At 38.8% G+C, this 21,785-nt stretch overlaps 1 protein-coding gene across 1 annotated transcript in view; it reads right to left on the reverse strand.

Moving 5' to 3' along the window:
* Nucleotides 1-2,538: 2,538 nt before the first annotated feature.
* Nucleotides 2,539-21,785, reverse strand: part of LOC125240197 (serine/threonine-protein kinase BRSK2) — a 51,088-nt gene continuing 31,841 nt past the window's right edge. Inside the window, exons 17-25 of the mRNA XM_048148020.1 lie at nucleotides 20,416-20,529; nucleotides 19,320-19,489; nucleotides 17,867-17,971; nucleotides 13,460-13,541; nucleotides 10,315-10,446; nucleotides 5,798-5,931; nucleotides 4,716-4,775; nucleotides 3,242-3,329; nucleotides 2,539-2,893 (exon numbers count right to left, since the gene is read on the reverse strand). Of these exons, the coding sequence (XP_048003977.1) occupies nucleotides 2,760-2,893; nucleotides 3,242-3,329; nucleotides 4,716-4,775; nucleotides 5,798-5,931; nucleotides 10,315-10,446; nucleotides 13,460-13,541; nucleotides 17,867-17,971; nucleotides 19,320-19,489; nucleotides 20,416-20,529 (1,019 nt within the window). The 3' untranslated portion in view covers nucleotides 2,539-2,759. The remainder of the gene's footprint in view (nucleotides 2,894-3,241; nucleotides 3,330-4,715; nucleotides 4,776-5,797; nucleotides 5,932-10,314; nucleotides 10,447-13,459; nucleotides 13,542-17,866; nucleotides 17,972-19,319; nucleotides 19,490-20,415; nucleotides 20,530-21,785) is intronic.

A 21,785-nucleotide genomic window follows, 5' to 3' on the forward strand; every position in this document is an offset into this window, starting at 1 on the left:
TGTCTGCAAATAACCAATTTTTAAAAGTCCATCCGTTATCATTTTTGTGCACTCCATACCAAGCCAAAGCCAACTACCTAATCTTAATACTTTTTACTTTTTGGCGTAAAAAACGAATTTGACTAGATGCTAATATCTGTGGTGTAAATGTCAAGATTGTTTTTTTTTTTTAATTTTGCCTCATTTTGCAACTTTGCCTACCTAATTAATGAACTGGGCCCACCAAATGAGACTAAGCTATGAGCTATCGGCCATAGAAACCAACAAAAAATAGTCGCTCAGGTGTAAAAGAGAGAGCTACCGATTTATAGTTCATCGCTGGGCGACGAACTGTAACTCGCTTGCGCTATCTTCGCGTCTCTTATTTACACGGGGGCTCATCGCTTACTACTTTCAGTTGGACCAGTGAATAAGATGAAATGAATCCAAAAAATATTAAAAATAAACAATTGTGAGTGTGTTTAGTAAAACATCCCACTTTGTCGGTTACCATTAAGGCGAGATTTACTTGTATCTTTAGATGAATAAACCGAAAAAGCGGCTTTGTAGCAATCGACAAAGTGGGACGTATTACCGTGCACGCTCACAATTAAAATTCGTTATATACCAAATACTTTAACTAATATCAAACTGTGTATTAATATAGTACTTCAAACTTTACTGCAGAAAATTGTAAGGTTTTTAAATAAACTAGATTTAAATAAGAAATACGTATCAATATCGTCCAATTTTGTATAAATGTTTGACAATTCACACCAAAGATATTTATTAGCGATTTAAAACTGTACAAAAACTATTACCTCAACATGCGTATTTGATAATTTACTTGTATTCAAGTATATAGAAAGGTTTTGGTGTTAGTACAATATTTTCTATCAAGTTTGCTTTAATTTTAACTAAAATACCTTTGAATAGCTTTTAAATACACAATGTTGAAGACTTGTTCATTTGCGTTATTTAATATAAGTACATATTTCAACGCGACGTATCACAATATGTTCACATACAATTGTGTCAAACTTTTATCATTGTGTAAACTTAAGCCACTCTAAAACCTTGTCTTATTGACAGTGGGCTGTATTTGTCATAGAACTTGCTTCGAGGTTTACTGTGAAAAGGTTCTACAGTGGCCTAGGATCAAATTTGTTGGTCGAACAATATGTGTACTATTTCATGTTAATTTTCATAGTGCGCTGTCAAACAGTATAAGATAAAACACCAATATGGTATCTACTCCAATACAGGCGCATATCATTTTACAAAGACATATTTATATTGATAAATTTCAAATTCTACCAATGATTTTTTTAATAATAACAACTTTCAATATGAAATTCATCAATATATCGGATATATAACCTCGAACACAACTTTGATATAAAACCAAATTTTACTACATCTTTGCCAAATAATCGGGCAACTTTGCCTACCAAGACGTCACGTTAATTCGCCGATATGAATATTTTTACTAAACCTTCCCCAACATTATCGCAACTTTGCCAGCACGGTAATGTAAACACGTCACGTATCACAAACTTTACTAAAACTTTTCCCATGTGAATAACAAAAGCATTTTACTGGATTGTCTAACGCATTTATCTGTTAGCAATTTGTACATTTTAAAGTTTCTGTTATAGCAAAAACTCAAAAATGGTGTATGTATGTCATTCGATAGAATGTACCCAATATATTTTTACCCACGCACTACCTCTTCGAAAATATTTTGACATTGCCCTAGTAATAGATCAAGATCATGTATATTTGTATATACAATGACACGGGAAAGATACCTACACCTCTCAGAACGTGACTTGAAAGTCAAATACAGCGTTGAAATCTATCGAGAAACGCCAATCAAATATGACAAATGTCAGGACAAAAAGAGTCACACGTATTAGGTGCATATATTGTAGGTAAGTCTATTGGTGTTTTTATACTTTGCAACTTTGCACATACTATACAACTTTGCCAAAACAAGTTTTTCATTATGTATTGAAAGTGTGTGTAGTCACACGTATAACCATACATTGTAGGTACAAGTTACGATTGGTGTTTTATAGCTCATAGCAACTTTGCCAAGAGGTACTATACAACTTTGCCCAAGCATGTTTTTCATTATGTATTGAAAGTGTGTGTTTTATAGCCCCTAGCTCACCGCAACTTTGCCAAACCATACTAATATTATAAATGGGAAAGTGTGTTGTGTTTGTTTGTCCGTCTTTCACGGCAAAACGGAGATAGTTGAAGGGATGGAGAGCGACATAGGCTACTTTTTGGCTCGTTCTAACCCGCCACTTCCCTAAAATGGCGGGTGGAAGTATGTATGGAACATTCTGCAATTTTCGAATTTAATGAGTCGCGGGCTAACGCTAGTATATATGACTTTGGCCAAGCAAGTCTTTAGTATGGTCGTATATATTGAAAGTGTGTGTCTCACGCGACGCGAGGCAAGTCCCGTTTGCCGCGGCGCTCTCGCAGACTGTTGTTGCGGAGATCGCCCACACAACGCGAGGCAAGCAGCCAATGTATCGTTGCCTCGGTCGAGGCAGGTTTACATTTTAATACAGTAGTTGTCATGTTAATACAGATGTTGAAAGTGTGTGTCACGCGACGCGAGACAAGTCCCGTTTGCCGCGGCGCTCTCGCAGACTGTTGCGGAGATCGCCCACACAGCGCGAGGCAAGCAGCCAATGTATCGTTGCCTCGGTCGAGGCAGGTCTACATTTTAGTACAGTGGTTATATGTTGAAAGTGTGTGTCTCACGCGACGCGAGGCAAGTCCCGTTCGCCGCGGCGCTCTCGGAGGCTGTTGTTGCGGCGGAGATCGTCTTTGAGGGACGAGCGAGAGTCGAGGGAATCTCGGTGCTCGGAGGATGAGCGCTTCGTGTGGGTGCCTGGAAGGTAGATATTCATATTTAATATTAATACTATAAATGTATGTGAACACACGTGATAGATTAATTACGCGTCATATTTCACAGAACTGGGTATAGGTAACTAACGAACTACACAAATTTACCCATCAAATTTACCCACCCATAAATTTACCCACCTACAATTTTAAATTTAATTTTAATTTATTCAATTCAGACATCAAATGGTCCAAGAAATGTGTTAGTTAAGTCCACCCATAAATTTATCCACCTACAAATTTACCCATCCATAATTTTACCCACCCCAACTTTACCCATCACATTTTACCCACCTTCAATTTTACCCACCCATTTTTTTTTAATTCTTACCAGGCAACTCCCTCGGACAGCTCATGATCTCGTGGTCGAGGGACGCGGACGCCGGCTCACGGTCGACGCGCCGCCGCCGCACACTTTGCTGCAATCGGACGACTGTCATCATGCATATTGATAGCGTTAACGTAGTATATGGTGTATGGTGTGTGAACGAGACAGCGTTATGCAGCGCTACATAACGCTGTCTCGTTCGCACACCACCGATTGTTTGCTCAAGTTTGCTGCAGTCGGACAAACTTTCATTATCAGTGTCAAAGTAATCGTTCTAGCTGACATGCGACAGTCTTTTCTTTTGCCGCGAATATTCTGGGCACTGGTATATAGCTGACATGTGGCGTGTGAACGAGACAGTGCTATGTGGTGCTGTCCCGTTCGCACACTCTGCTGCAATCGGACGACTGTCATCATGCATGTTGATAGCGTTAACATAGTATTTGGTTGGCATGTGGCGTGTGAGCGAGACAGCTACATATTCGTGGCTCTGCCTCATTCGCACATCAAAGTTAAAACTGAAATAAATTACGTAAATATATAAATATTATAAGTGGCTGTGTAAGCATTATAAAGTCGAAATGAGTTACAATAACTTAAAACACGACTGAAGGGTTTATTTGCACGTATCATACATATATAACTAGTAATATAATTTTGACCACACCAACTGGTAAAGGCTTACTTTGCTATTCGAAAACAGATAGCATAATTGCATTTTATCCACAAGAGTACAAAGTAATTCCATACAAATTTTAATTTTATGTCTTAAGCTGGCTGGTAGAATTTACCTATAAATGATGATTTTGAATCATAAATATTGATGGATTTATTTGATAGATTGATGGATTTGATTCAGTTTGATGTTTTATAGCTAGTATTGTTCGTGTTGGTGTGGTGACAAATTTTGTGTTTCACTCGGTGGCAAAGTTTGTTTAACCTTCGTGCCTTGAAACCCTCGCAACGCTCAAGATTCCATCTTTCGCTTTGTAGTGAGGTCACAGTCATAGCAGCGTCATACACTCACACATAGATAGATAACACATTAGATTAACAATAAGATAATAAAGTATCAAGTATCAAGTACCAATTAACCTTTGAAGTATGAGCACATAGTATCATGGAATAGATACCATGATAACTCCCACATTAATAGATAATTAGATAATACCCTACTATATAAACACGATGTATCTTCAGTCAAATATACAGAGTTCACCACAGTCTTGTCGTGTTATTTACCTCCGGTAACACCCAACATTTCATGGCGACCCTGCCAGTCGGACATTTCAGCTTGCTCGGGTATCAATATTGGCACGTGCGGTTAAACAACAACTTTGCCCCCTTGTAAAACAAATAACTATTATCGCCACTCTTGTTCGAGTCTCATATTTTTCTGCACATGTATCGTAATGACTACTGCCAATTTTCGGGTGTTAAGATTTAAAAAGAAGTGTATGGAGGAGTAAATACTTACTTTGTACCCGCTCGAACCACTGGTTACTGACGAACTCGAGCCCAGAGTGTGGGATCCGTTCTGTAACGACACCATTTAATTTTATTACGAAGTAAAAACATAAGTTTTTTGCAAAAATTTCATTTTTGGCACAAGCTTTTATCGCCGACTGTACCTTTCTTTCAACAGTCATCTACTGCTCTCCGAGACGTTTCTAAAAACCCCTTACTCGATTAGTTTACGACGTTTCATAACAGAGTTCGAATGACCACCTTTCTGCTATACCATAATATTGCATTGTCACGTGATTTACATATGCGTGCAAAATTTCAGCTCAATCGGAAACCGGGAAGTGGGTCAAATTTAGCTTCCTACGTTTTGACGCACACTAACATACTAACAAGGCAAGTTGAATAAAAGCTTGTAGAAAGCGTGCGACTTTCAATCCGGAAGTCACGGGTTCGAACCCCGACTCGTACCAACGAGTTTTTAGGAACTTAAGTGCGAAATGTCATTTGATATTTGCCAGTCGCTTTTTGGTGAAAGAAAACATCGTGAGGAAACCGGACTAGTCCTAAGGCCTAGTTATCCTTCAGTTGAAGGTCAGATGGCAGTTGCTTGTTTAAAAACTAGTACCTACGCCAAAGGGGTATCCGAGGTGTCTGGGATCTCGTGAAATGTCCTTTGTGTTTTCCTCCCAAATGATGAAAAACATTGTGTGTAACTCAGGAGGTAAGGGTATTAAAAACTCGTGTTTATAATTCACTGCGGCTGCTGTGAATTATAACACTCGTTATTAATATACCCCTTACCTACCTTGTTGCAATGTACTATTGTTAGCATTTTCTATAAGTAAAACGTATCTAGTCCATTTTGTTCAAGATTGTCCACCCCCTCCTTTGGAACATGGGAATTTTTCGATCCTGATAGAAAAAAATGTCCAATTTCCATACATTTTTCAAACCTTCCATTCCGTTACCGCCATGCAAAATGTATGAAAAAATGGTAACGGAATGGGAAAAACCTTGGGACACTTGTTTTCTTCTATAATGAATTGAAAGAACTCGCGATTCTGAGTGGAAACTTTGAAAAAAATGGCCCACCTGGTCTGAATTATCTATGGAGTTATCTATGGAGTTGTGGCTAGTGTTGGTCGGACTCTTGGTGGCGTCGAATGGCGTGTCTTCCTGCTCCTGATGATGAGGGGTCTCCGGACTGTCTGGTATCTCGTTGGCCGCTTGCGAAATAGAAAGGGACTTATTATTTTTTCAAATTAAGATAAGGTAACTAAAATATTAAAATAACCACAAAACTTTTAAAAAAACCCCGACCGCGATATAGTGGACCGATTTTCATGAAATATGGCTAAGAACACCCCCAACTAATTCAGCATTCAGACAAAAAAAATAATCTAAATCGGTTCATCCGTTCGGGAGCTACGATGCCACAGACAGACACACACAGACAGACAGACAGACAGACAGACAGACAGACAGACAGACAGACCAGACAGACGTTCAGACAGACAGAAGACACGATTTTAACACCCCTAGATTTTGCGTCGGGGGCTAAAAAGGTGTTTTATGAGGCAAAGGAGCTAAAATTCTAAAATCTTCTCGAAGTGGAATCTCAGCCTTGGTTATTTACCTTGAAATTTTACGCAACATTCTGCGAAGTAGTCACTATATCCCGAATCACGGTTCTTAATGATTGGGATGTTCCAACCTTTGCCCTTGACACTGGCGGCTCTGAGTAGAGATATACTCACGGTGTATTAAAGTAGCGACGGTTTAGATGCTCCGGGTCTTTAGATATTACGCGGAGCTCAGCCGTTGACCTTGACACTGGTGTGCTGGTGAGTAGTATATATACTCACGGTGTATGGGGATGTTCCTCCTGGCGGCTCTAGGCGAGGGTGAGTGCAGCGACGGTTTAGATGCTCCGGGCCTTCGATATTACGCGGAGCTCAGCCGTTGACCTTGACACTGGTGTGCTGGTGTGTAGTATACTCACGGTATATGGGGATGTTCCTCCTGGCGGCTCTAGGCGAGGGTGAGTGCAGCGACGGTTTAGATGCTCCGGGCCTTCGACATTACGCGGAGCTCAGCCGTTGACCTTGACACTGGTGTGCTGGTGAGTAGTAGATATACTCACGGTGTATTAAAATAATTTTCTAGATGCTTCGGGTCTTAAGCCTTAAGCGGAGCTCAGCCGTTGACCTTGACAGTGGTGTGTTGGTGTGTAGTATATATATACTCGGAGGATGGATGAATAAGGCAAAAGACAGGGACGAATGGAACAAATTGGAGGAGGCCTTTACCCAATAAAATGGGGTTCCTAACAACTAAGAAAAAAAATATATATATATACATAATAAGTGTTGTATATCCGGGTGCCTCAGGAGGATGGCAATTAATTAATACACAAATCACTTCTGAGAAACACACCAATATATTTTATATTAATTAAATAAACTATTACATTTTACTAGTTCAACATACTAGACAGAAGTGAGCATGTCAGCTAGAGACACATCCATACCGCGCAAGCGCGAACATTTAAATTAGGAAACTCAAAATACTACACTCTTCCCCGCATAACAAATAAAAATTATAATTTAGTAATTAATGAACAAACAATGTTTGGCTTTCAACCAAACAAATACTTAAGTATGTTACAACTTTAATATTGTTTTAAAAGTAAATCTTGGGATAGAGGATTCCAGATTTCTCTTCTCCCCTACATAAGTTTTGGTGGTGACACATACACCCATATATGTTAAAAATGTTGACAAAAATGTCGCATAATATTTAGGTATAAATTCCGAAAGTAACTGCTAATTCTTCTCTATCAAAACCACAATATTTAATATAATGAAGTAAAGTAACTGATACAAATATTTCAAAAACAATAGAGATTCCATCTTAATGAATTTTATATCCAAACACCCCAATATTTTTTTGTAAAAATTTCCATTTTTGAAGTTTCAGTATTATTTCTGAATCCTTAAATATTGATAGTACAGCCTCTAAGGTATTGTATATATCAGTTAAATTTTTATTTTTATCACACATATATATTATGTTGTCCATGAAAGCAATCAATTGTGTGTTTATGTAGTCAGTCAGGTTTTGTAAAACTGGATCCAACAGTGCCTGTAGGGGCTGTAAGTAGTCTTCTTTAAAATCTAGCTCACAGTAGTATACACCACTTTCAAAGGTGTGAAATATGCTATATATATTTTCTAACCGTGTATCAATTTCATTTTTTTCTTTTTCCATGAACTTATTTTTATTTCCTTGCACTGGATCACAAGTTTCATTCACCTTCTGATAACATATCTTATTTTCTAACTCTAGAGGCCACCGCCCAAAAGCCATTAACCAGCTTCTACCTAAAATAGTGGGTTTATCATTGCCCACGACATAGACATCAACCTGTTTTGTCATTTCATTCCAACAAACATTAACATTTTTTACCATACCCACTGGTTGTGATAGACTTTGGTCAAAGTTTTTAAATGCAACATTACTTCTCTCACAAGGTTTTCCTGGAAATAATGTGTTATGTGTCTCAATTGTTATTGTACTAACCTCAGAACCAGAATCTAACTCTAATTGAACAGGCTGTCCTTCAACAAATAAAGTAACATACTGTGGAGGCAATTTCTTATCATCAAAAGCATTCAAAGAATACATACTGTAGTACATTTCCCTGTCATTCTCAGCTTTAAACAATTTTTGTATGTCCTCGCCAATGCTGTCCTCACCAACCACATCTACAGTTTTTGTTTGCCGCACACTACACACTCTAAAAATATGGCCCTGTTTACCGCACTCAGAGCAGAACTTATTTTTTAATGAACACTCAGATCTCACATGATTGTCTTTACCACAAACAAAACATCTTATACCATTCTTCATAGCTGCATCTGCTTGTGTTGGCCTACTCCAACTATGCCTTTGTTTCGTTGGTTGCACTTTATATGTAGAAGTAGCATTCTGCTGACTAGCATAAAACATATCTTTCACTCCATGTGATAATTCACCGTATTCCTGTTCCACCTTTGACTGTTTTAAGACGGCTTCTACCGTTCTAGCCAATACAATTAATTTCTCTAAAGGAACATCACCATTCTTCATAAGTTCAAATTTGATCAAAGGTTTGTTGACCCCATCAATAAACTTTTCTTTAACTTGGTCATCTATATCTTTAAATTCACAGCGTTTAGCTAATTTCTTTAACTCAATGACATAGTCTTCTATAGATTCATCTTTCGTTTGATTCCGTGAGCGAAATGCCGTTCTGTCCAAAATCTTGCACGTTGACTTGGCATATCTATTCTCTAATAAGTTAATCAAATCCTTGTATGGTTTATTTATGGGCTTGTCAGGCGCGCATAAATGATTGAGGGTTTGTAAAACCTTCGTAGTTAAGTTTGTAATAAGTAATGGCGTCTGTTTCGAAGGCTCGATATCATATAATGTAATAACACATTCTAATTGTTGTTCAAACAATTCAAAATTATCTCCATTGAATAATTCTATTCTCCCTATAAAATTATTCATTTTGACCGGTACTTAAATTGGGATTCTCCTAGGCGATTCAAAGTATTCAAACTTTTCAGTATCGTCTTCTTTCGAGTCCAAAATTGTCCGTAATTTTCTACTTTTGGTCAACTCACGAAGCGATTGTCTAAGTGATTCCACACGAATCACGATATTCCAATATCCTGAAATAAAATGACTAGCTCTTCCTTTGTGATCCAGCTAGTTTTATTTTGTTTAATTTGCGCAATGAATTGCTGAACCACCATTTGAAATTTTTCGCAATGACATTATTTTATTTATTTTCAAACAACGATGTCAAAAATGAACGAACATATTGAATGAGTTAAATGGTGAATGAATGAAAAACTGTCAATCTTAGTACATCCATAGACTGATTTTGTTATCTAATCTGTGGTTCACCGTGCTCTTCCCGGGATATTCAAATAATCAGATTTAAGATGGCTGTCAATTTTTTTCCAAAGCTATTCAATTTTGATAACGTGTTTTCTAAATTTTCCGGTTTCCTCGTCGCCAAATTGTTGTATATCCGGGTGCCTCAGGAGGATGGCAATTAATTAATACACAAATCACTTCTGAGAAACACACCAATATATTTTATATTAATTAAATAAACTATTACATTTTACTAGTTCAACATACTAGACAGAAGTGAGCATGTCAGCTAGAGACACATCCATACCGCGCAAGCGCGAACATTTAAATTAGGAAACTCAAAATACTACAATAAGATACTAACAATAAGATTAAGTCTAAAACTAACAATAGCTAAATCAAATTTATGTCAAAACCAATAAGTAGTTAAAAATTAATGTAAAAAAAAAAGAAGTGTAACATATAACTATGTACGTAGTTGTTTAAGGAAAATAAAGAAGCTTTCTATTCTATTCTATTCTATTCTATATATATACTCACGGTGTATGGGGATGTTCCTCCTGGCGGCGCGGGGCGAGGGTGAGTGCAGCGACGGTTTAGATGCTCCGGGCCTTCGATATTACGCGGAGCTCAGCCGTTGACCTTGACAGTGGTGTGTTGGTGTGTAGTATACTCACGGTGTATGGGGATGTTCCTCCTGGCAGCCCTGGGCGAGGGCGGGTGCAGAGGCGGCGCGCGGCCGGCGCCGGGCGCGCGGCACACGGCGGCCTGCACCACCTCGCACACGCGCCGGAAGCGGCGGATGTTGCCTGTCACAACATAACACGGGATTTCGTTACGGCCCGGCCACGACATTGGTCTAAGGACAGCGGTGTGCGGCAGCCATACGTGCGAATGAAAAGTCCCATCGCTGTGTCTCCCTCCAATGTATGGCCGCCGCTCACCGCTGTCGCGCTTAGACCGATGGCTGAGCCATTACATTTTATTACAAGCTTTTATTCAACTTGCCTTGTTAGTATGTTAGTTTGGGCAAGGAGTATCAAGTATTATAATACACTCTCCCAGCCTATGCACTCTCTATAGAGAGTGCATACTTGCATAGGCTGCCATTTCTCGACACTAGCTTAAAATTTGAAAGCTTAGTTTTGACAATTTGGCCCATATTCTTAGCTTGATATGTGTTAAAATGTCAAAATAATAATATTAGCACCCTTTAGCCGAGCGTTCCCCAAAAGTGTAACGCCATCTGGATGCTGATAAGCAACAATGTGTCAACCCACACGCCAACCATTTTGAGAAAATGGCGTCTAAAGATTTTTTCTCATTTTTTTGTGTTTCTCTTAAAAAAAATTGTTTTTATATAGATTGTTGTGTTTTTCAGCTATAATACGTTCAGTAGTAGTGATTATTGTAGCTTAATTTCTAAACAAACTTCAATTTGACTAAATAATGCCCTTTTCTTTTATTGCGAATTGTTCGACGACGTCAAACTTTTTCAAGACTGTGTTATGATACTTAACCCACTTTTGCTAATTGTTTAAAAATATCTATGAGTCTTAAATAAACATGTTAAAGCACATAAATTGTTGTTGTAAAATACTCTACCTATGCATATTTTTTACTTTATAAGTGTTAAGTAACATATCAGTCATGGTCACTTATGTTATTAGGTATGTAGGAATCAATACATTATTTATTAATCAAACCTTTTAATGATTTTTCTACTCCCGAACTGTTATTCGTCATTTACAGGATTGTGCGTATCGAAAAAACTGAAAACGCATTGTTTGGTTCTGTAATCATGGCAACGCATTGCATTAACGATACTGCGTGCGTGCGCGGGAAGGCTTTGGGCAGCTGAGCTGACAGTGCAAACCTTTGCAATACAGGAAACAGTGTGAATTTCGCGAGAATTATTAAAAACGAAGTGCATGGTCGTTGTAAAAGTATTGTATGCAATGGTGTTTAACTGACTCCAAAATACTCGTGGAAAGTACGCCACTCATATTTCTTGACCTCCTTTAAACGCCTGTTGAATAAAATACTATAAATTAACTATTAGAGTAATGATCATTTCTAGACACAATATTTAAATTATCTGTGTTTTTTCAACAAAAAATCGTTACAAAAACCAAATAATCATCTTAAAAAAAAATTAACTACTTATCTAAAATATACAACAAAATATTTTTTTACGCTAATAAATAGACTAAGTCATTTAAATTATGAATAACTCATGACTTGTACAAGAACAAAACATAAAATATCTTTAACAAAATAATAAACTACCATTCAGTATTCAAAAATCAAACAATATTTTTATGCATACATTAACACGTCTTAATGTAATTAGTAATTATAAAAAAATAGTAGCTTATATTAGATTTTTATATAAACACGTACCTACTTGTAAAAAATGTTTGCAAATTATAATAACGAATATGTATATTCATGACTTAAAATGTTCAATTTCGTACTGAATTTACCATTCATGTGCAAAAATATACTAATGGACTAAGTCATAACTTATTCAAACATAAATTAATATGAACAGTTATATTTTACAATATAGTGTCATGGTACTTATACCAAAAACGAACAATTTATGACCCGAATATAATTTAACAATAATGACTTATGTTTTATAACACGGGTCGTAGCATAAAACAACGAATAAAATATCATTTTGCAATAATCATTCAAGTCTCATAGTGGGTAACTATGTCATTTTTTGCGTTTTGCAAGAATGAGTCAAGTGTAAAAAAATCGTTGAGTCAACCCTCATAACACATTATTGTAATTTAAATATGTTTCTGCCAATTACTATAATAAGTTAAGGTTCTTGACACATTCATGCAAAACAGGCAACACACGATAAAGGATTTGTGTTAACCTATTTTTTTACTTTTGGGATAGTGAAAATTTTCAAAATGAAAAGGTCATTTTTGCAAATAGAAGTTTAAAAGTCCAGCTATAACATGGCATTAAAATCTCATTTTTTTAGTTTTTGTGGGTTGACACATTATTGCTTATCACCATCCATCTAGGCCACCGTGCCTTTTTCTCTAGGGCTTTGAAGGACGTGTTTTTATTAGACTTTATCCGTCTATACACTCTATATGAAGTTACATACGTCTTTGCAAGCGTTTATTCAACTTGCCCTGTGAGTATGTTAGTGTGCGTCAAAACGTAAAAGCTAAAGACCCACTTCCCGGTTTCCGATTGAGCTGAAATTTTGCACACATGTAAACCACGTGACAATGCAATGTTATGGTATCATGGAGCTGATCTGATGATGGAGCAGAAAGGTGGTCATAAGAACTCTGTTATGAAACGTCGTATCCCCATCGAGTAAGGGGTCTTTAGAAACGCCTCGGAAAGCAGCAGATGACTGCTGTAAGGAAAGTACAGTCGGCGATAAAACCTTGTGCCAAAAATTAAATTTTTGCTAAAAAACTTATTGTATGGGAAGTTCCATAGACATCTGCTGCTTCTCTGATGCGCCTCTTATCACGCTATTTTCTGATCCTATTACTCAACTTGACACCACCCATGCTTCTTAACGCTCTCATTTCCACGGCATTTACTTTATATATTATCCTCGTAAGGCCCACCATAGTTAGTTTTCCCATTTTGAATTTGAACCTTATTCTATAAATAAATTGGTAAGATTTTCGTTTGTTTCAAAAATCAATGTAACAATGGAAATTCTACCTTATTCAGTTCATGGAAGGTTCAAATTAGATTGCAATACTATGTACATTGTAATGTCATTGGGCCTTACGAGGTTATAATGACATAGGAATAATTTATTTCCCTCACCTGACAGTAGTGTGAAAGTGATGGCGTATAGATATTCCTTTCCGTTCTCACCCGGCGCCTTAGTGATCGTTGAAATATCAACCTGAAAATTCATTTTCAAAATGAATAATTTCTCAAAGTTATACCCGTATCTCAAGAATTTATAAGTAAATATTGGCCATAGAATGTTAGTAAAACGTCAAACTAAAACGTTGATTGCGACATCTATTATCGAGTAGCAGTACTTATACATCCGCTTTGTTCGAGCTGATATGTAGTTTTGTTTAGGTTAATTACTCAATTTCCCAATAGATGTCGCTGTTACAGACGGAAACTAGATAACGATAGGTTTTTATAGAATATAAATGTAAGAAACTGTCATATTAAGAATAAATGTTTGGTATCGTGGTAACGTGTCTCTTTCACGCTTCATTGTAGACTACGAAACTAGATCACATTTTAGCGTGCTTGTTTTGACAAGCAACTAGAGTTAAGTCAAGCTATGATTATAAAATAAATAATTAAAAAATTAAAAACACGACTGCGGTTTTAAAGCGAACTGAAAAGATGAAAATAATCTTTAGATATGCTGGTCAGTTAACTTGATTAATATAAATTAGAATAATGAGTGTTTAGTCAGGTACATAAATAGCTAAAGCAAAAGTTTATGCTCATGGAGGATGTCGTGACCGTACCTGGATATTTTATTTCGATTGCTGTCGGGGGACAATGGACAAAAACCTGACAAGAAGGTCCCCCGACTGCAATCGAAATAAAATATCCAGGTACGGTCACGACATCCTCCATGAGCATTAACTTTTGCTTTAGCTATTTATGTACCTGACTAAACACTCATTATTCTAATTTATATTAATCAAGTTAACTGACCAGCATATCTAAAGATTATTTTCATCTTTTCAGTTCGCTTTAAAACCGCAGTCGTGTTTTTAATTTTTAATTATTTATTTTATTTCTTACATTTTAGTGACCACACAAACGAACCATAATTATTTTATTTAGGTCATGGAGTCGGCTCTTGATATTTTAGCATGAAAGGTGTAGGTAACTTTATTTAACGGCATTCGCTTTTAGACGCTTGTACTTTTGTTCTGTGCTTTAAGCACTGACAGCATACCTATTGCATAGCCATAACTCGGCTACGAAGGACAGAGAGAATGGCACACTGTAACAACAACACTCTTTCTCTGCATCCGCACACAAACAGATCCTTCACTTGTCCGCAAAACTACAAATACTTACGCTTTATTTAACTAATACTAATGAGTTACCACGTAAAACTCAGCAGAATAGTAGTGACGCAGCCCTGGCCCGGCGTTGTACCGTGTACATGACCTCACTTGATTCTAACTATGAGGGCCTTCAACCACGTGCGTCGGGCTTCGCCCGACTCTATGTATGAGGGCGCCTTGGGCGCCCGGCCTTTAACCGAGTGCGTCGGGCTTCGTCCGACTCTACGTATGAGCCTTGGGCGCCCGGCCTTCAACCGAGTGCATCGGGCTTCGTCCGACTTTACGTATGAGCCTTGGGCGCCCGGCCTTCAATCGCGTGCGTCGGGCTTCGCCCGACTCTATATATGAGGGCGCCTTGGGCGCCCGGTCTTCAACCGCGTGCGTCGGGCCTCGCCCGACTCTATATATGAGGGCGCCTTGCGCGCCCGGCCTTCAACCGCGTGCGTCGGGCTTCGCCCGACTCTATATATGAGGGCGCCTTGGGCGCCCGGCCTTCAACCGCATGCGTCGGGCTTCGCCCGACTCTACGTATGGGGGCGCCTTGGGCGCCCGGCCTTCAACCGCGTGTGTCGAGCTTCGCCCGACTCTATGTATGAGGGTGCCTTCGGCGTCCGGCCATGGACCGCGTGCGTCGGGCGTCGCCTGATTCTAAGTATGAGGGCGCCGTCGGCGCCCGGTCTTGGACCGCGTGCGTCGGGCTTCGCACGACTCTATGTATGAGGGCGCCTTCCGGCCTTCGGCCGCACGAAATTGGTCAATATGCTATCTCAGGCTCGGAATAAATGGCTTTGAATAGGTATAGAACTATTTATTTAAAATTGCAAACGGGACTTAATCGCGTACTTACTATGTTTTAAACACTAACCTCCGACGTTAGAACTCTCAGATACTTAGAAACTTTTTAGAAAAGTTAAAGGTAGTAGCTTCTTCAATCCATACAACAAATTATACGCGAGTCCCAGAAAACTACCAGTACCTAATGCCAAATGATCTACAACTACAGATGAATATTATACTATGCGTAATGAGATTCTTCTAATTGTTATTCGTCCAAAGAAGCTGTCGGCGAACCGCTGTGGGTCTGCCGAAAACGATTGTATTTTTTCTCGGAAAATCAGTTGGGAACCTGCTTCGATCTGTAAGTCGACGCAGATTTCTTTTGTATCGTTATGATCGTATTGCCTAATAAACAGACGTAGATGTACCTAGATTAAGTTTTAACGTTTTCAACCCTATTCGCGCGATTCATAGTCTATTAACTATTAGGTCCCCGAATAACACCTATTGTTGTTCCGGATACCTATATTTTCTATTATGCTCTATCTAAAGTCTTCATTTTAATGTCTCATATTTGTTTTTATTAGATTTGTTTAAGTTACATATTTTGAAAACTCTTAATCTCTCAAAACAAGACATAAACGCATATAATGTGTATATATTATTAATCGCCTTTAAAAGCTCTTCATTTTGATACCCCACTCGATAGGTTTGCAAAAAAATTTTTTCTAAAGTTTGCGCATTATGACGTAATACGCCCGCCATGTTGAATTTTAAGTGACGTCACATATCCTATGTTCATTGGGGTGACGTAAGGATTCCAATGATGCATCATTTTTTTAAATCGGTTAAGGCATTCAGAAGTTATGGTGGAACAAAGAAACTCACATACATACATACTTACATACAAACATGAACGCTGAAAACAATACACTCTTTTTTTGGGGCAGTCGTGTAAAAATATACCAGACAATCGGCAATGCGGCATCGCTTCACGGTTTATATTCCGAAAATACGCACTGAGCGTTTCGCTTCAACATTTCTTTTGCGAACCGCCAAGGAGTGGAATGCCCTGCCTGAGTCTGTTCCCGCATGAATACAATCCAGGTCTTTTTAAAGCAAAAGTAAATAGGTATCTCATAGGTAAGCGTGCTCCACCGTAGACCGCATCATCACTTACCATCAGGTGTGATCGTGGTCAAACGTCTATCTATCAAACTAAAAAAAATGTGTAAAAATATTTATATATAATAATGAAAATGAGGACTGTAGTAGTTGAACTTGGCTCTCATTTCACACTCGTGTTTTAATATTTAATTGTGTTTTAATTTATCGATCATATTCTTTGTCAAACAAGTCTGTCAGTAAATAAGAACAAAGAAAACTATATGCATCCTTTTCTTTAGGGTGCTATAGAAAAGGATACCTATAGTTTTCTTTGTTTTTATTTACTGACAGACTTGTTTAACAGAGTATATTTATGTAAGAAGGTGCCTATTATTTCACTTTCGCTTGCCATCCTATATAGATCTGTGGAAACTTAAAATAGCGCCATCTATGGGATAGTACCTGACACCGGACGTGTCTCTGAAACATGGCGGGCGCGTTCGAGACCTGTTTGTATTCTACGCTATGGGACATCTCTAGGCTTGTGTCGTTCACGAACTATGAACTGTTAGGAATAAAATCCCATCAATGACCGAAATGAACTGAATCTTTCCGTGCTCCGTGAATCGGTCCCTGCTCATTTAGTTCAGTATAGGATCGGCGAGCGCCGAGCGGTTTGGATCAAGAAAGAGTGTGTGACGGCGCCGACCGGGAGCGAGGTATTTAGCAAAGCGACACAAAAACGTCAAGTTTTCATATTCAGCTTCGGTTACTTACATCCTTTCGGCCCGGAATTGTTATTGTCTGTGGAATATTCGTATCATTTCGACACTAGTCGGTCCCATTCGTTCTGATCTTTCCGACCGCAGTGGTCGCTGGTCTGACTGAACTAAATGAGCAAAGACCTAAAAGAGCGAACTAGTTCGTGGGAGCGATTGAACGAGATCGGAGCGCTCCGATCAACGAACGAAACGGCACAAGCCTAGACATCTCTGCTATTCCCAGCACGCCATGTACGTATAATATCGACGTAAAGAGGTAAAGATGTAGCTTCGTCGGCCTTATAATCAGACACCAATACTGTATGTATAAGTTTCATATTATTCTTGTCAGTTAATTGCTTTGACCTTCCTATGAGTGGAAGCAAACAGCGCCACCTATGAGTTAGTAGGGTCCTTACCTGACAACCTGCGCATTGGACTTTCGCTGGTACAGCTCTATTCATATTCAGTTTTCCTCAGTACCTCTATGGAAGTTCGGATCAGCGCCATCTATGGATTAGTAGCAGTATTACCTGAAACCGGACGTGTCTTTGAAACATGGCGGGCGCGTTCGAGCCCCGTTTGTACTCCACTCGGAAAGACATAGGGCTCAGAACGCTGTGGGACAGCTCTGCTATCTGAAATTAAAATATAATCGTTTAAATCATCGATAAAATCACCATCAACCCAGAAGTGGGCGACATCTAGTGTCAACTCTTGGGAAAACTACTGTAATTAATGAAGAAAACACGTATTTTTAGGGTTCCGTAGTCAACTAGGAACCCTTATAGTTTCGCCATGTCTGTCTGTCCGTCCGTCCGTCCGTCCGTCCGTCCGTCCGTCCGCGGATAATGTCAGTAACCGTAAGCACTAGAAAGCTGAAATTTGGTACCAATATGTATATCAATCACGCCAACAAAGTGCAAAAATAAAAAATGGAAAAAATGTTTTATTAGGGTACCCCCCCCCTACATGCAAAGTGGGGGCTGATATTTTTTTTCATTTCAACCCCAACGTGTGATATATTGTTGGATAGGTATTTAAAAATGAATAAGGGTTTACTAAAATCATTTTTTGATAATATTAATAGTTTCGGAAATAATCGCTCTTAAAGGAAAAAAAAAGTGCGTCCCCCCCCTCTAACTTTTGAACCATATGTTTAAAAAATATGAAAAAAATCACCAAAGTAGAACTTTGTAAAGACTTTCTAGGAAAATTGTTTTGAACTTGATAGGTTCAGTAGTTTTTGAGAAAAATACGAAAAACTACGGAACCCTACACTGAGCGTGGCCCGACACGCTCTTGGCCGGTTTTTTTTTGCCCGCGGCTTTGCTGGCGTTCAATTTAAAAATTGCGTAATGCTCCATAGAAACTTCCACCCCCCATTTTAGGGAAGTGGGAGGTTAGGAAGATACAATAACCTAACCACAAAATTAAAATTTTGAAAAAACCCCCGACCCCGACATAGTGGACCGATTTTCATGAAACATGGCTAAGAACACTCCCGACTAACTCAGCTTTCAAACAAAAAAAACTAAATCGAAATCGGTTCACTCGTTCGGGAGCTACGGTGCCACAGACAGACACACACACAGACAAACAGACAGACAGACAGACAGACAGATAGACGGACAGACAGACAGACAGACACGTTAAACTTATAACACCCTCGTTTTTGCGTCGGGGGTTAAAAATCACGTCAATCGGTTGCTCCATTTTGCCGTAAGATGGTCAAACAGACAGACACACATTCTTTCCCTGTGTCTTTTCAACCCCGACGCAAAAACGACGGTGTGTATGTCTGTCTGTCTCTGTGTGTGTCTGTCTGTGGCATCGTAGCTCCCGAACGAAAGAACCAATTTCGATTTCGTTTTTTTTGTTTGAAAGCTGAGTTAGTCGGGAGTGTTCTTAGCCATGTTTCATGAAAATCGGTCCACTATGTCGCGGTCGGCGGTTTTTTCAAAACTGTAATTCTTCTATACTCACACTCAAGAAGGCGTGTATGAGGTCCGCCTTGACAGTGGCCAGGGGTTTTCCTTTAACGAGCGCCGTGAAGGTTTCCTCTTTGTCCGCGGACAGTAGGAGCGACCCGAACCACGAGCGCTTGGTCAACTCTGGCGACGATTCGGGCGTTAGGTGCACTTCTTCCGATGACGCTGTGGATAAAAATTATTGTTAGCAAAGACATATATAACTCCGTACAGACAGATAAAGTCTAAGAAAAAAACGTACCTCAGTACCATACAGAAAAAGATATGATGGCCTAGATGGCATTACACCTTTGGGGTACGCTCAGCTAGATGGCGCTAATTTTGACATTTTAACAGTTATTTTATCAGTACTCGATAATAGATGTCGTGACGAAAAATGAGTAAGGATATAGTGCTATATACATGTCATGCCATATACATCAATGTTCGTACCAAAACGTTAATTACTTGTCATAGGCGCCATCTAGCGTCAAGTAGCGATTATACATTGGCCGCAACTTTACAATAGATGTCGCGACAAGAAATGAATAAGAATCTATCCGTGCTCGTCGTGCTCACAAAATAGAATGTTCATACAAAAATTCCTAATTATTGTCTTAGGCGACATCTAGTGACAAGTAGCGATGTGATTAGTACGGCAACTTAATAATAGATGTCGCGACGAGACATTTCTCGTCGGATGTCGTAAGGATGGAATGCTCACTCCATATAGTCCATATACTAGTGTTCCTACCAAAACTCGGATTATTTTTGTAGACAACATCTAGCATCAACAATCAGTAACGCGACAATAGATGTCGTGACGAGAAATGAGTAAGGATAGAGTGAGATATACAGGATATACTATACATGTAAACCTCACCCTGCATCTTCGATGGAACCGTGGTGATCCTAAGGCGTTCTTGATGGTAGTTAGTCGCGCCCTCCACGGCGCCAACGCTATCACTTCCTACTTCTGTAGCCCTGGTACACGAGCGAGGCAATAGTATCATGAGTTTATGATACCTAGTCAAATATCTGTCTTTTTCTGACTGTGTTGATCAGAGAGGGATGTATAGGGTTCATGAGCTATGATGCCTAGTATAGCTCACCCTGCATCTTGCGCCGGTGGAACCGTGGTGAGCCCAAGAAGGAGTTCTTGATGGTGGCCAGCCGCGCGCGCCACGGCGCCGCCGCGCCGCCCGCGCCGCTGCCGCCCGCCGCGCCTGACACAGATAAATAGATAGATAATAGTACATTGTGCAACAAGGGGAGGAAGTTGAATATTACTAACGAGAGTAAGTTAATTCGCGACGGCTTGTGACCAGTAGTGTATCTTGATCTACATCAGATTATTCATATTAAATCCATTGTTTTTGGTAACAAACACTTTTTGAACGAAAACGAACACGAAAATACTACATATAAATTAAATGCAACGTTCATAAAAGCATATAAATCATAATAATTGAACTAAAATTGTACTTAATTTTATGTTGTACTCTCCGTTGCTAGGCAACGGTGGGTGCCTCGCGTACGCCCGCGGTCAAGCGCGAGTAGAGAGTAATTGTCAGATTGTAAATTATAACAATTTATCTGAGTCAAATTTTACGAAATAAATGCAAAACACACTGAAATAATTGTAAAACATAAATAAAATGCATTTTTCATACCGTATAATATATTTTATAGCTTAATAGTCAAATTTTTGTTGTGCAATAAAAATCTTTGGCAGATCCTTTGCCTGAAGTATTGTACGGATTGTATTAATTTTTAAAACTAAATCCATTATTCCCTTGGGAATAAAATAGTACATTATGCTTCAGTACACGTAGACGTAATGATACCTTTAAACAGCAAATGTGATGAAAAAACTTTATTGCATAAAAATGTCGTGACAAAATAATCTAACCACAAAATTAAAATTTTGAAAAAACCCCCGACCGCGACATAGTGGACCGATTTTCATGAAACATGGCTAAGAACACTCCCAACTGACTCAGCTTTCAGACAAAAAATAACTAAATCAAAATCGGTTCATCCGTTCAGCAGCTACGATGCCACAGACAGACAGACAGACAAACACGTCAAACTTATAACACCCCGTCGTTTTTGCGTCGGGGGTTAATAAGAACTAAAATATAACTTACCTACTATTTGACAATTTAGATTTTTTTTATCACGGCACAATTGCGAAAAGGCGCCGGTTCAGCATGTGACAGCAGACAGACAAACAGACAGCAATGCAGCTTGCTGTCTGTTTGTCTGTCTGTCTGTGTGTGTATCTGTATGTGGCATCGTAGCTCCCAAACGGATGAACCGATTTGGATTTAGTTTTTTTTGTCTGAAAGCTGAGAAAGTCGGGAGTGTTCTTGGCCATGTTTTATGAAAATCTACTACGTCGCGGTTGGGAGTTTTTTTTTTCAAAATTCTAATTTTGTGGTTAGGTTAGTTTATATAGCCGTTAGCTCATAGATTACTA

The sequence above is a fragment of the Leguminivora glycinivorella genome, chromosome 27 (genome assembly GCF_023078275.1).
Source record: "Leguminivora glycinivorella isolate SPB_JAAS2020 chromosome 27, LegGlyc_1.1, whole genome shotgun sequence".
Taxonomy (NCBI): domain Eukaryota; kingdom Metazoa; phylum Arthropoda; class Insecta; order Lepidoptera; family Tortricidae; genus Leguminivora; species Leguminivora glycinivorella.